General features: G+C 31.5%; 2 protein-coding genes and 1 long non-coding RNA gene across 8 annotated transcripts in view; 2 read left to right on the top strand and 1 right to left on the bottom strand.

Annotated features, from left to right (window-relative positions):
- Positions 1–116: 116 nt before the first annotated feature.
- Positions 117–2652, top strand: LOC106666308 (serine/threonine-protein phosphatase 6 regulatory ankyrin repeat subunit A-like). Its single transcript, XM_014393393.2, has 5 exons — positions 117–450; positions 683–1016; positions 1074–1244; positions 2068–2289; positions 2343–2652. Exons 1-5 carry the CDS (start codon positions 290–292, stop codon positions 2502–2504), a joined length of 1050 nt encoding a protein of 349 aa, XP_014248879.1. The 5' UTR covers positions 117–289; the 3' UTR covers positions 2505–2652.
- Positions 2653–4399: 1747 nt separating this feature from the next.
- The window catches only part of LOC106666357, a 46552-nt gene continuing 37268 nt past the window's right edge, over positions 4400–13683 (top strand). The window contains exons 1-2 of one of the 5 annotated variants that reach the window (XM_014393496.2): positions 4400–4820; positions 5469–5535. Coding sequence is in view for 2 of the 5 variants with exons in the window: in XM_014393499.2 (XP_014248985.1) it covers positions 5847–5905 (59 nt within the window). In the remaining 3 variants the exon portion in view is untranslated. Of the gene's footprint in view, positions 4821–4951; positions 5536–5796; positions 5906–10507; positions 10543–13683 lie in introns of those variants that run through there. The other 4 variants (XM_014393501.2, XM_024229466.1, XM_014393499.2 and 1 more) reach the window with 4 other exon arrangements.
- Positions 12087–13683, bottom strand: part of LOC106666358 — a 1809-nt gene continuing 212 nt past the window's right edge. Inside the window, exons 1-3 of one of the 2 annotated variants that reach the window (XR_001340412.2) lie at positions 12441–13578; positions 12284–12383; positions 12087–12232 (exon numbers count right to left, since the gene is read on the bottom strand). This is a non-coding gene — a long non-coding RNA (uncharacterized LOC106666358). Of the gene's footprint in view, positions 12233–12283; positions 12384–12440; positions 13579–13683 lie in introns of those variants that run through there. The other variant, XR_001340411.2, reaches the window with a different exon arrangement.

Here is a 13683-nt window from a genome sequence, read left to right as displayed (position 1 = left end):
TCTATTTCTCACTCTCTCTGTAAAAATGTTTTGTTTAGTTAAAATATTATTCAACGAATATCAAAATTCTAGTAGAATAATTTAACATAAATTTAAGTTTCATGAAAATAGAGTACAAAATAATTCCCCTTCTTAAAATTAATATATCATCATTAATTAATGAAATCCGAACTGCTTGTTTTATGCTTATTTAATCATTTCTTTTCCCAAAAATTATTTATACGGACCCATGGTCAGTATGACCCAACATTGGATTGTGCAATCATAACATGAACCAGATTTTATTAAAATGTCTCAATTCAAGCTTTTTAATGCAGTTATAAATGGTAATTATGATGATGTGATGACTTGTATAGAACAAAATGTAGATATAAATCAGCCGCATTGGGAAGGTGATGGAAAACCGCCTATTTTGCTCAGTGTAGAAAATGGACATGTTGATATAATAAGGTAATATTAAAAGAAAATGTTGATAGCAATATTTTAAAACATGTAACTGCTGCATTACTGTTTAATCATTTATATATTAAAGCTGCCTTTTAAAAGAAGGGGAATGAAATATTGATTAACTGATGTGTAATATGAAATAAAGTGTTATTCAATATTTTACTTGAGAATTTCTTTTTTGCTGTCTGCTTGACCGTTTTTGTATTGTATTTTATGATTATTCTTCTCCTGGAAGGCTTTTGTGTAGTCATAATTGTGATGTTAATGCGAGAACTATACATGGAGAGACTGCTTTACATTTGGCTATTTCATCAAAGAAGAATATTTATGAAAGCCTTGAATTGCTTCTGACCCATGGCTGTGACCCGAACATCCAAGAAAATTTGCAAGGCCAGACTCCTCTACATTACCTTGTCAGGCATATGATCAAACATGATGACTATTCGGAAGCAGCTTTGAATTGCTTGAAAAATCTAGTTGAATCCTCCTTGCCTAATATTGTAGACAACAGGAAACGAACTCCGCTTCACAGAGCAGCTTACGGTCATGCCAAAGTCGACTGTGTTAAGGTAAATTTTATAAACTTTCATTAATTGTGGTTATTTTCAATTAAATAACTGTTTCAGATACTTCTTTGCTGTGGTACTAAATTACAAAACAACCGTGGGGAAACACCGCTCCATGAAGCTCTGGAAACTGATGGCAATTTAGATATGATAAAGCTTTTGGCCGATAATTCTGATCTTTCATTGCCAAATAATTATGGAGAAACACCATTGCATGTAGTAGCTAGAAAGGTAAAATATTTATTTACTAAAATAAAATCTTTTCTTGATTAAATATTTAGTACTATGTAGTCATAATTTAAGAATTATTGTGTAATATTTTATCCATGGTAGTGGATCTTGGAACATTTCTCCTGCTTAGGAATGCTGATAGTCTGTTTGTAGCAGTCTGCTAGAGCCTCAACTGCAGAATCTACATATTTACTTGAACCTGCAGTGATCTTTTCATACATTTTCTTAAGCCTTCCTTTGCATCTTCCCTAGAGAAATACTTATTTTTCTCTTATCTATTTGCTTTCAGCTATGAAAATGTATCTGGTTGGTCAAGATAAGCAACAAAGCAGTTCTTTAATAAGCAAAACCATATCTTTTAATATGCATAATGCACATTTTGTCTTTACTCAGCTTATTCTCATCAGTTTTGTCACACATTTGTCAGTTATTTCCTTTTTATATGTTTGAGGACACAACTTTCAAAATAAAACACACCCTAAACACAAGACAGAAAGAAACAGGATCATCAACTAAAGATCTTACTACAATGTAGCACAATTTTACAAACTTTTGAATTTTGAATAATATCATATATAATATAAATATTATATATAATAATATTATATATAATAATATTATATATAATAATATTATATATAATAATATTATATATAATAATATATAATTGAATAATAATATCCCTAACCATCCCTAACCATCCCTAACCATTTTGAATATGTTAACACAATATCGAAAATTAGACTAATTTAAAACTATTCTTTATATAAATACATATACATATAGTTTCAAATATTTCTTAACTGTTATACATATTTTTTAGAGGAGATGGGACGTCTTGAAATATTTGATATCTCGACATGCCCCAATCAATGTCAAAGATTTAAAAGGGAACACAGCTTTGCATCTTGTTGCCGAACGAGGTTATTCTGAAGCAGTGTGCCTTTTAACATCATGCAAAGATATCGAAGTAAATGCTCAAAATTTTGAAGGCCTCACTCCGCTCCATGTAGCTGTCGAAAGCGGATTTCAAACTGTTGTTGAGGTATATTTTTATTACTATTAAATAATTTCGTCGATAATAATGCAAAATTTTAGTTACTACTGAAAGCAGACAACTGCGATGTTAGCCTTCAGACTAAACAGGCACAAACTGCCCTTGATCTAGCTCAGCAGGAATACAGAAGCAGATCACAACCAGAGCTGCACGATATGCTCTTCAGCGAGATTAAAAAACGACAATCTGATAAAATAATATAAGAACTAAAATTGAGGAGAAAGGATACAATTTTAACATTTTAATATATAAAGCAAATAATTGGATTATAGGACTAATCAAATTTTATTTTCACAAGGGATACTAAGTTAGTTTGCTTGGTTAAAGGTTTGTCCTATACTGTTAATAAAATAATTATCAAACATAATTTTAATGTGTTTTATTTCAAATAAATAAATTTTGATCCATTTGGGGTGGGAGGATTAAACAAACTTAGTTAGTATACATTACTTATTTACTTATTATTATGTACTTACTATTATTTATTACTTACTATTACTTAACCAAGAGATTTAAAATATGAGAATACCATCCTTCATGATATAATTTTGAATTTTACTATACAAAATTAACCATTACAAAACATGTTATATACATATCTATATATATAAAACAGTTCCATGACCGACTGACAGAAAATGCACAGAGGTGGATCTAAAGGGCTGAAATTTTGACTGTGCATTCCTATAATGACATGGATAGCCGCTAAGAAAGGATTTTTTTAAATTCCAACCCTAAAGGGATCATATCGACAATTTTTCCACATGTAGACTAGAGCGAAGAGAAGGATTTGAGAAAGATGACTTTTTATTAGAAAGCCATACTGCATAGCATTAGAAAGTACGTTAAAACAGAGTCCCATGTGGACAATGTTACAGATAAAAGCTAGAACATACTGTGTACATAAACGAAGGAAGAGAATAAGAGATTTTATTTAGTCACAGAATTTGGCTGAATACTGGCCACTTTGATATTCAATGGCATATGTGTGTGTGTGTGTGTGTGTGTGTGTGTGTGTGAGAGAGAGAGAGAGAGAGAGAGAGAGAGAGAGAGAGTGTGTGTGTGTGTGTGTGTGTGTGTGTGTGTGTGTGTGTGTGTGTGTGTGTGTGTGTGTGTGTGTGTGTGTGTGTGTGTGTGTGTGTGTGTGTGTGNAGAGAGAGAGAGAGAGAGAGAGAGAGAGAGAGAGAGAGAGAGATGATACACATACTGTACTATGCCAAATGAAATGTAATGTATCGTCCTAGAAAAACTCATTTCCTGACGATTAATTTTTTATACCTCTCTCATTTAACAAGATTTGCAATATTAAATTAATCATAATTTTATTTATAGTAACAAATAATAGGAAGCATTATATCATTAAAAAGGAATGTTTTTTTTCAATATTTCAAAATAAATCATAAGTAGAGACAAAAAAAATGTATTAGCTTTTTATTGTTTAATCAAATTCGAAAATGTTGGAACAAAAAATTGCCACTTGCAACTGAAATTAAATTTAACATGACAAAGTACGTATAGTGTGCTGCCTTTTATATATATAATATTTAATTGTATTTAAAAGTAATGTTTAATTGTATTATAAACCATTGCTTTAGTTTTAGTATAATACTAAAGTCCAAAACAACCTAAAGATAGGTGTTTTGAATATTTATGTTATGAAAAAAAAACATTACAAAGGTTTTTAAGAAAATGTTTAGCTTGAGCTTTACCAAAATATGTATACTCTACAATATTGAAGATGTACATACATTAGAAATTGCTGATAAGAACACCCAAATGTAACTGTGGTATAATATAACCAATAGTTCTTACATCAGTTAGTTAATGTTAAAATGCTTGGAATGCTGATAAATATAACATGACACATAGAAATAATAATATACACATACATACATAACACATAGAAATAATATACACATGGACATAGAAATGAAAATAAGGCTTAAGGTTTAAGAACAAACACACAAACAAACAATAAATTGATCTTTAAATTTATTGTGTCTACATAGAAATTATTTAATACAATATTTTTCTAATATAATATTGTATTATACATATTATAATACTACTAGTACATATTTGAATCTATTGAAGCTTTTAGTAATCATCAGTCAATACCATCCAACATCAGAGATGAGAAATAGAAGAATACAGTACAGTTTACAATTTTAGTATTACTAAAAACTTTAGAAATAACTAATGACTGTTTTTACGTTACGTATTTATTATTTCATTGGATGAAAATCGAATTTGAAAATCCCGCTCTAGGGCACGACTAGCGCCCTCATCACAGATACTTCATCGTCCAAGTACACGGTCGATCAGACCTCAGTGAGGGTGATATGTTTACGGTTACCTCCAAACGTTTTTTAAACCAACAAGAAAATACAATACGACTTGACAAATAAACAATAAAAAGAGATTTTTATTTAAACAAAACACCCCAAGAAATAGGCATGGTAAACTACGAAGTACGTTGTGATCAATTTTTTTAGACATCAGCCAAAAACTGTTCTCTGGTAAGTCGCAAATATTAAGGAACAAAAAAAAGAACCAAAAATAGATTTTCTGTATTTAAATATGTTTGTTTTGAAAATTGCTTTTATATTTTAAAACTAATTTTATTTCTATACCTAAGTGTTTTCAATATAGAAGTTAATTTTAAAAAATTAATCATTTAACTAGTTTCTTGAGCTATATCGTTTTTGTTTGGAAAGTGAACGATTAGAGAGAAAAAAGGTTAACTTTTTACATTGTTTTGAAAAACTTTTCCTCGATTTTTTGAACCTTTTGACCAATTTTAGTTCAACTAGGGTCTTTGTACTTGCAGAAAGGCTTTAATATATATTCGCATTAATAAAAAAAACAACTTAAATGTATTCAAAATATTTCCCAATTGATTTCTTTGCTCCCACAGCCCCGTTCCCTTTCAAGTCATGTAACATGTGAAGACTATGACTTCATTTCTATATTTAGCTCTGACATCATTTAACATTTGCACCTTGAAAAATAATATCAGAATATATATTAATTCGTTTGGAAAGAAGGGAAAACCCCTAATTAAAATAGGCAGGTTTAGGCTATTAAGCAGCTAATAACATAGACATTATTTCAACAGACGGTTATCCTTTGAAAAGTTGCTGAAATTTGTGATTTTCTTTTTCCAGCTGGGTTGACAGGGCTGTTGGCGAGAGATGCCAATGGCCTTCGAAGATGTTCTTCGGCATTCTTAAGGTAAAAACCTAAAAAAAACAAAAAAAAAACACTTTATTTTCTCTCTAAACGCTCAGCATGTTTGTAAAATACATTTCAAACCGCCGTGAACTTTCAACACTAGGTGGAAGGGGTGGGATTTGATATCTTTGACACCACATTTTTTTAATTTTTATTCCCTCTCTCTTGTTGTTGTTAATCATTTTATAACTCCCTTATCAGTTTTGACATTCAGATTTTTTTTTCGCCGACCCCTTCAGTCTCGACTTGTCTCAACGGCTGTCGAACCGTCCATTATTTGTCGGTGGAAAATTCTCCCCCGCAACATAAAAATGGCTCGGATTATCATCGTTGAGAATATTTGGCATCTGGCATACGTTTTCAAAAAGGGGTACGTTCAAAAAACAAACATTACATTTGTTTATAAATATTAATAAATCATTCTTAAATATAGCATTAATTGTTGTTAAGAGGAGCATAAGCGTAGAAAAATTGATTATTTACACTTTAATTTTACAATTTTCGTTTAGATCAACTCATAAAAGTATCACAAATAATTGAATTTCAAACAATAATCACTAAACTATACATAAAGTTAATTAGAAATAATTATGGATAATTTATTTATGTCTGTGTGTCAACGCCATGAGTGAGCGAGCTCATGTGTGAATGAGAACGCAATCAGTACTCGCGTGTATAAGTGTCTGAACGAGCACGTGCATGAGTGAGCTCATGTGTGAGTGAGAACTCTACCAGTAAGCGCGCATGAGTGTCAACGCGTATTTGTATGTGTGAGCTCGTGTGGGTGAGAACGCTACAGAAAGCGCGTGTGTTAGTGTCTGAACGCGTATATTTTATAAGTGTGCTCATGTGTGAGATCGCTACCAACCAATAAGTGCCTGAAGAAGCACGTGCATGAGTGAGCTCATATGTGAGTGTGAATGCTACAGTAAGCGCGCGTGTGTGTCTCAACGCGTATTTGTATGTGTGAATTCATGTGTGAATGAGAACCTTTAACAGTAAGCGCGTGTGTGTGAGTGTCTCAACGCGTATTTGTTGTGAGCTCATGTGTGGATGAGAACACTATCATCAGAAAGCGCGTTGTGTCTGAACGCGTATTTGTATGTGTGAGAACGCTACCAGTAAGCGCAAGTGAGCGCGTGTGTATGTCTGAACCCATTTTTGTATGAGTGAATGTATGTGTGCATGAGCATAGTGAGTGTGACATTTAGCTTTTTATCTCATAGCTAAGATTTTGGGCCTCTACACGTTTTTTAATCCATTTAAAAGTAAACAGTTAGTCGGAGGACCATTCTGTATTTATGTATAGAATATACTACACAGAATATCCACATTCAGTTTTTAATTAATAATTGTGCAGATATTCACCCCAAAATTGTTTGTAATGTTTACACAGCAGAGTATTTGAACATTTTATTGTACATATATATGTGGGTGTGAGGGCGAGTCCTTATTTGCACACTTTACTATGTATACCTATAAAGTTACGATTGTGCATGTAGACAAGTGGAACTTTTGTTATATGCTGGTGTGGGGAGTTCAGAATAAATTCAAAATTCATAAAGTTTTTTAATAAAATAATTTAATAATTTTTTTTATAACTTGTGGCTGTTTGTGCAAAAATTGTCCATATTTGCCAGCTCATGGAAGGAACTGTGTTCAACTGTGGCCATATCGGTTCAAAAATGAGTAAAATGAATCTCTTCGCTGCCAATCTTTTGGATTTGTCGTACGGTTCGATTGATATTGAGCTAGTGATAGCTGGGTTGAAAGTTGTCCATTTAAAAAAAAAATTTGTGTGTGTGCAAATTCATAAGGACTGTAATTCGTCAAGGCACTTGCCAAGTAATTCACTCGTTCTCGGTGGGGGAGATGCTCCAACGCGTTCTTCATTCTTTAGTTCTTTCGCTTCCATTTTCTCTTGCCATGTGATGTGAAAAAGCTCGTGTAAAAACTCTTGAGCTGTATACATTTGGTATACAATAACACAAATTTGCAAAACGTCCCAGCCGTGGTGTTTGAAATATTCATAGCGAAGGCTTAAAAACTTATGGGATATTTTTCCCATATTGTTTTCTATATAGATTCCAAGATCGATAGGTATGTTTTGTAATTGACTTGCGTCTTTCTTTCTTCCTTTTTCTTTTTTGTGCGTTTTTTTATTCCATGTTTACAGTATGTAAACTAATCTGAAGATAAGTATATGTAAGATAATCTAAAAGGCTCGTGATCTCTTCAAAGGTCTAAATAAGTTTATGATACCATCGTATAGTTTTATGGGGGTGTAATTTGCATCAAATTATTTATATTTGGAACATCCGTGTTCTTAACAGGATTTAACATTTTTACATTCGCAAGTAAACATTCCCTTAATTTTAGTTCAAGAATTTCCAGTGAGAAAAAATATTTATTTCTGTGCAAGTTTATTACTTGCTCTTGAAAAAATAACCAATTTACACGTTGTTTGTTCAATTTTTGTAAGGATGAGTAGAAATTTGAACCGCTCGTAGAAGACAAAATATCGTTTACAATACGCGTATTCCTTCTAAAATGTGTCTTCTAATACAACACATAAATACTCGATGAACTTACATAAATGTAGAAAATTTCAATGTTCCAGTCTTTCACATTTAATTTATTCGCTATGAAGATATGGATATACTATGTATGCTATGATACAATTAAATATAGACCCACACATAATCAGACACAATAATTCATACACACTATATTTGCGCAGACCGATATATTGTGTAGAAATGATGAAGGTGGGGTGGATATGTAGATTCACTTTTTGTAAATGATTGTTCACAGATTTGTTGGTTACAATGATCCTAAATTCGGGTTGTCAACCTTGACTCTAGGTTTTGAGGGATGTTTCTAACACGTACCTCTAAAAGCTACTCTACAACATTCTCGTTTAAGAATTTCACCTACTTATTTTGATACTTCACCAATATATGACAAGCAACGAAAACCTAAAAACCTGAGTCCAATTGTCTTCTTTTAAAATTAATTTTTTAAAATATTCTTTTTACTAGCAACGTATCGGTAAATATTTCTCGATATATATTGTTTTTAGCCAAGGCATTAATTGTTTGTAATTTTTTAAAAAATTATCATATGTTAATGGGAATTTCAACATACCGTCTATGAGCTAAATGAACCCATCAGCCTTTTGGGTCCATGGGTGCGAACAATCTGCTGGTATCACAGTGTCTGTAGTAGTGGGTTTCCTATATATTTATATTTCAATTAAGTCATTTATTATGGACAGTTTTAAGTCTAAAAATATTTATTTCCAATCTAAAATTAATACTAGGGTGTAAAGAATTAATTAATTGGAGGAATTCTTTTAGATCCTCTAGCGTTCGACCGATACATTGAAATATCTACATAGCATTTCCAAAAAAGGACAGACTTAATCCGTTATTTCATTTGGAAAGCATTTTTTCAAAATTATCCGAGAATATTTCGGCATAAAGTGGGATAAAGAAGACCCCATTGCTAACGCTTTCATTTCATAAAATTTATTATTAAATTTATAATAATTAGAGTGTAGACATATATTTAAGAGATCTGTTATATCATTTATTTACAGAAAATAAATTAAATTAGATTATGATACACGGTCAAGAGTTAAATTTATCATTGATAAAAAAACAAAATACCATGGATAAAAAATTAACAACATGATGTACAGTTCGCTTAAAAACCAATCACTCAATTACTAACTTACTAACTCGCTCACTCTGTTACTTACACACTCAATATTTCTCTCACTCTTTCTGGCGTAACGATCGTACTTATTTGAAATCTTTTTTGAGTGTAAGAATTTTTTTCTTACTATTGGTCTGTTAGTCTCACACTACTCATTCACTCACAAACTTGCTCAAAAACTAATTTATTCACACATTCACTCGCTCATTTACTACTCACTCGCACACTTATTCACTAACTCACTCAAAAATTAATTCACTTACTAACTCATTTACTAATTAACTCACTCATCCTTTGTGGTGGAACAACCTGTATTTCGTTTATAATTTTATGTGTGAGTCTTCTTTCTCACTCTTGCTCTCTTTGTCAGTCGCTCACTCTCACGTTTTGGTGGATGAATAGATATTATTCCACTTCTACGTTGTACAAGTCGTACTACTTTTGTCGCCGTATTAGACTTTAAATATTCGTTACGTGTATGGTTGTACGTAGGTGAGGTTTTTCGCAACAGGTTTTATATTCTTAGTACATCTATTATATTCTCGTGTATCCATATTAAGTATTTTCTACTTGTATCAATCATTAAAGATCAGGGGTCAATTTACATTGTAAATGGTATATAAAAATAAAATCCATAGTAGAGACTTGTCAGGTGTAAAGATTGGGAATGACAAATGACAAGTACGTTTCTTATTTTATTTACGTGACTAAATATTAACTTTTAAATTTATATTTCAAGTAAATTTTAACATTTTGTTTACAATATGGTATTAAAAAAGGTATATGTATATTTGCTTGATACAATAAAATTTTATAGTTTGTAAAAACTGGCTGTGCGGTGAAAAAAAGCATATCAATCATTTTAAAACTTTTTTTATGTGTGACTCTTAATTACACCAATTGCCCTTAATAACCTCAGAACAATTAGTCAATTTTTTACCCGTATATGGTTACATTTTCCGACGCAATGAAATCTCTGGGATGAACTAATTGAGTCGTAGCTCTCGAGCAATGGGGTCTGATGTCATTGGGACCAAGGAGTTGTAAACAGGCTATGGAATTATCTCAGAAGGGGTTTTTCATATTTTATTTACGCGTTCGGGCACAAGGGTCGACGGAAATGTTATAATTGAAAAATTTGTCGTCTTTCTATCGAAAATAATAGTTGAAAGGACGAACAGGACGACAATGGGACCCGGTTGCTATCTCGTTAGCACTGAAATTTCAAGGAGCGGATCGTCGCGTCGCCTTGGTCTACAATGGGTCCATGGTCGCGTATTATTTTTGTTAAGTATCCACTGAAATCTCTTTTAAGGTTTGTTGGCCAATTTAGGACAACACGTCTGTCAAATATTTTGCTAATTTTTCACGTACAGGAGTTCCTGTACAACATCACACGGCTGTTTGATCCAAAACAAACGTTTGACCATATATTGCTAAAGAACGAAACAAACAATACTTACACCGAACTGTTTCAATTTTTCAGCCCAGTTGTCTTTTTTAATAATCTTATAACAATTACAACTGTATTAGCTGAAATGTCGTTTTGATACAAATCTTATTTTTGGTTGTAACAAACGGATAAAATTGAAAATTGAAGATTAAATTGTGTAATCGGTATGGCAGGACAAGTAATGATGTTAACAATGCACACTCGCACTCCCACTCGCTCACACTCATAGTTTTCGTTGCAGAAAAATCTGTATTGATTTTTTAATTACTAAGATTATTATTTGTCACTCTTACTCTGTATTACTGTACTCTCTCATTCAGTCACTAACTCATTAACTCACTCTCTCATTCAATTACTAACTCATTCACTCATTACTCGCTCACTTACTAACCCAGCCACTCATTCACCGCCTCCCTCTCATTCTTCTCAAATTCTGTATTTATTTTTCCTCTTTTTATAAATCAACCCCTCGAATCAATCCCACCCCTTTTATCACATCACTCTTTTTAGCAGAAATGTCTATATTTACTTTTAAACTAGATGTTCCTTCCTTCGCTCACCCACCTACCCACTCACTCATTTAGTCACTAACTAACTCACTACTCACTCAATAATTCACTCACCCATTCGCTAACTCCTCACTCATTAACTTACTACTCGCTTACTCATTTCACTAATCTACTCAATCACTCGCTTACCCTTTTTGGCAGAAAATTCTGTATTTATTTTTGAACTTTTTGGCACCTGTCTGTCTGACTATCTTTGTATTTCTTTCGGTTTGTCTGTTTGTGTGTTTTTTGCCTGCAAGAGAATATCTCTTTCTCTTTTTAGTTAATATGCATATTTTTAATTTTTATTTTAGTTCTATTTATACACACATATATTTCTTTCTTTATATATATCTCATCTTATAGTTTTTTCATGTTATTTATATTCTTATATATTTTTTCCTATATTTATACCATCGGTTATCGTGGCAACATTTCCTAAAATGATTGGCATTGGCCATCTTTCTTCATTTAATTTCATCATTGTTAATCTAATTTGATAGCTTCGGATTTTGCAATAAAAAGAAAATTAAACAATTGAATGGAATTTGTACAACGTTCTCACTGTTATTGTTCCTGCGTTCTCACAAATTTTTTATGATAATTCTACTCTCATAGTCTCATAGTCATAAACTTATATATTAGCAAGGGAATATATTCTGCTACTGAAGTTAATTATGCTTGTATTATTCTAAACTTGGTAATTATTCTGCCTAAATTTCGTTATATGCTAAAATATAATTAATCCTTAGTTTTAATTTTACAATTGTCCAAATGGATTAAATTAGAAATTTTTTGAAAATTTATTATTTAAGGAAACATTTCCCTTCTGCCTTGTTTTTAAAGAATCTCTATAATCTTAACAAGTGGATACGATCTTTTTTAAATTGCATCTGCGGTTCGGTTTTATTAACTGGCCGTTTGAGATCTTTATCAGTAGTTTTCCCATCGCTGAAATAGTTGCTCCATGCTAAAACTAAGGATCTAGCTAACAACGATAAACAAATAATTAAATAAGAATGTTTACCTGCTGGAAATGCACGGACGCGATAAAACGTAAGTTTTAAACGGGCTCAAGGAAATTTTCATTTCTTTTTGGCTCTTTAGAGTTTCAATCGTGTCTTCATCTAAATATAAATAGTAAATTAATTGAAAATTATTAATATTACATTGTTGATACACACTAGATTCAATTGTTTTTCTTGCTTTCAAATATTGTAGAATTTGAGATAAATTTCATCAGTTTTAATAAGATTATTTGTTGTTTAATTTAATCTTTGCCTACTGCCTTGTTGCTTCATTGAATTGTTTTCATTATCAAAGAATGTTTTAAAATAAATATGTAGTATGATTGTCCTTTTGTTTTTAAGTGGGAAAAGTTGAGATTAGAGAAGTAAATGTTTGCCAGCATTAGAAACAATTGTTCAGTAAATTTCTGTTTATTCGGCTATGTAGATTTGTAGACGAATTGGTTTTTGTAAGTAGTCAGCTGTTGAAATAGCCCAATGTTTCATATTTTTGCTATTACATGATGTTGTGTTCAAGCGTATTGACAGTAGATAAAGATTTTGAGTGCATTATGAACAATTAATTACACAATTATTCAAGTGTTTATGACTGTAGGTCTATTTTAGTCATGTAATTATGCTAAGTTTTTAAACTATTGCAGTTCGACTCAAATTTGGTACTCGTTTGTTTGGTAATTTCTTTGTTTATTTACTATAGCAATTGTTTTATAATTTTTATTGTGATAATTTCCCTCTGTATTTTAATTGCATCAGTTTAAGACTATCAGTTTACTTCAGAACATTCGTCTTGGATGAGTTTTATATTTTATAAGTTTATGCTTCGTATACTTAGTGTTGGTTTTTTCGAAATTGCATTTGGAATCATAGGAAAATTTAAGCAAAGGTGACGATTACAGAAATCACAATCTAGTAAAATCCGATAAATGATTGTGACTCATTTCTAGAAATAGAGAACTGTTATTTCATAGGAAGACTTCCTAGTTTTTGATATATGGTCTCTTTTGATTTTGTACGTTATTTTTTTAATTCAATCAAATTTATTTTGAGCGTTGTTCATTAAATCTAGTTTTGCCAATTGGCTCAAGAGGCCTTTGGGCCCCGAAATCCGGAGTAAATTTTGAATTTTGCATATGTGTATACTTAAAATTGACCAAACTTGAAAGGTTAGATTCACTACAATTTTAATCCATATCTATTTTTGTTTGTATGAGCTGTTTTGGGATATCGGTGAAAAGTCAGTGAGAATTTCTTCCATTACGACATTTACGCTACATTACACGCTCGAATTTCATAGATCAGGTACTTATTCGACTTGAAATGTTAAATACTTTCATTTTAATTAATAATATTTTCAATTGGATGCGGTGTGTACGAGTTTTAAGTGAAAAGTGTGTGAAAG

This window comes from Cimex lectularius, unplaced genomic scaffold (genome assembly GCF_000648675.2).
Source record: "Cimex lectularius strain Harlan isolate CLEC.00 unplaced genomic scaffold, Clec_2.1 scaffold236, whole genome shotgun sequence".
In the NCBI taxonomy this organism is placed as follows: domain Eukaryota; kingdom Metazoa; phylum Arthropoda; class Insecta; order Hemiptera; family Cimicidae; genus Cimex; species Cimex lectularius.
Note: the sequence above shows the minus strand (reverse complement) of the source record. Positions and strands in the feature narration are given on the sequence as shown.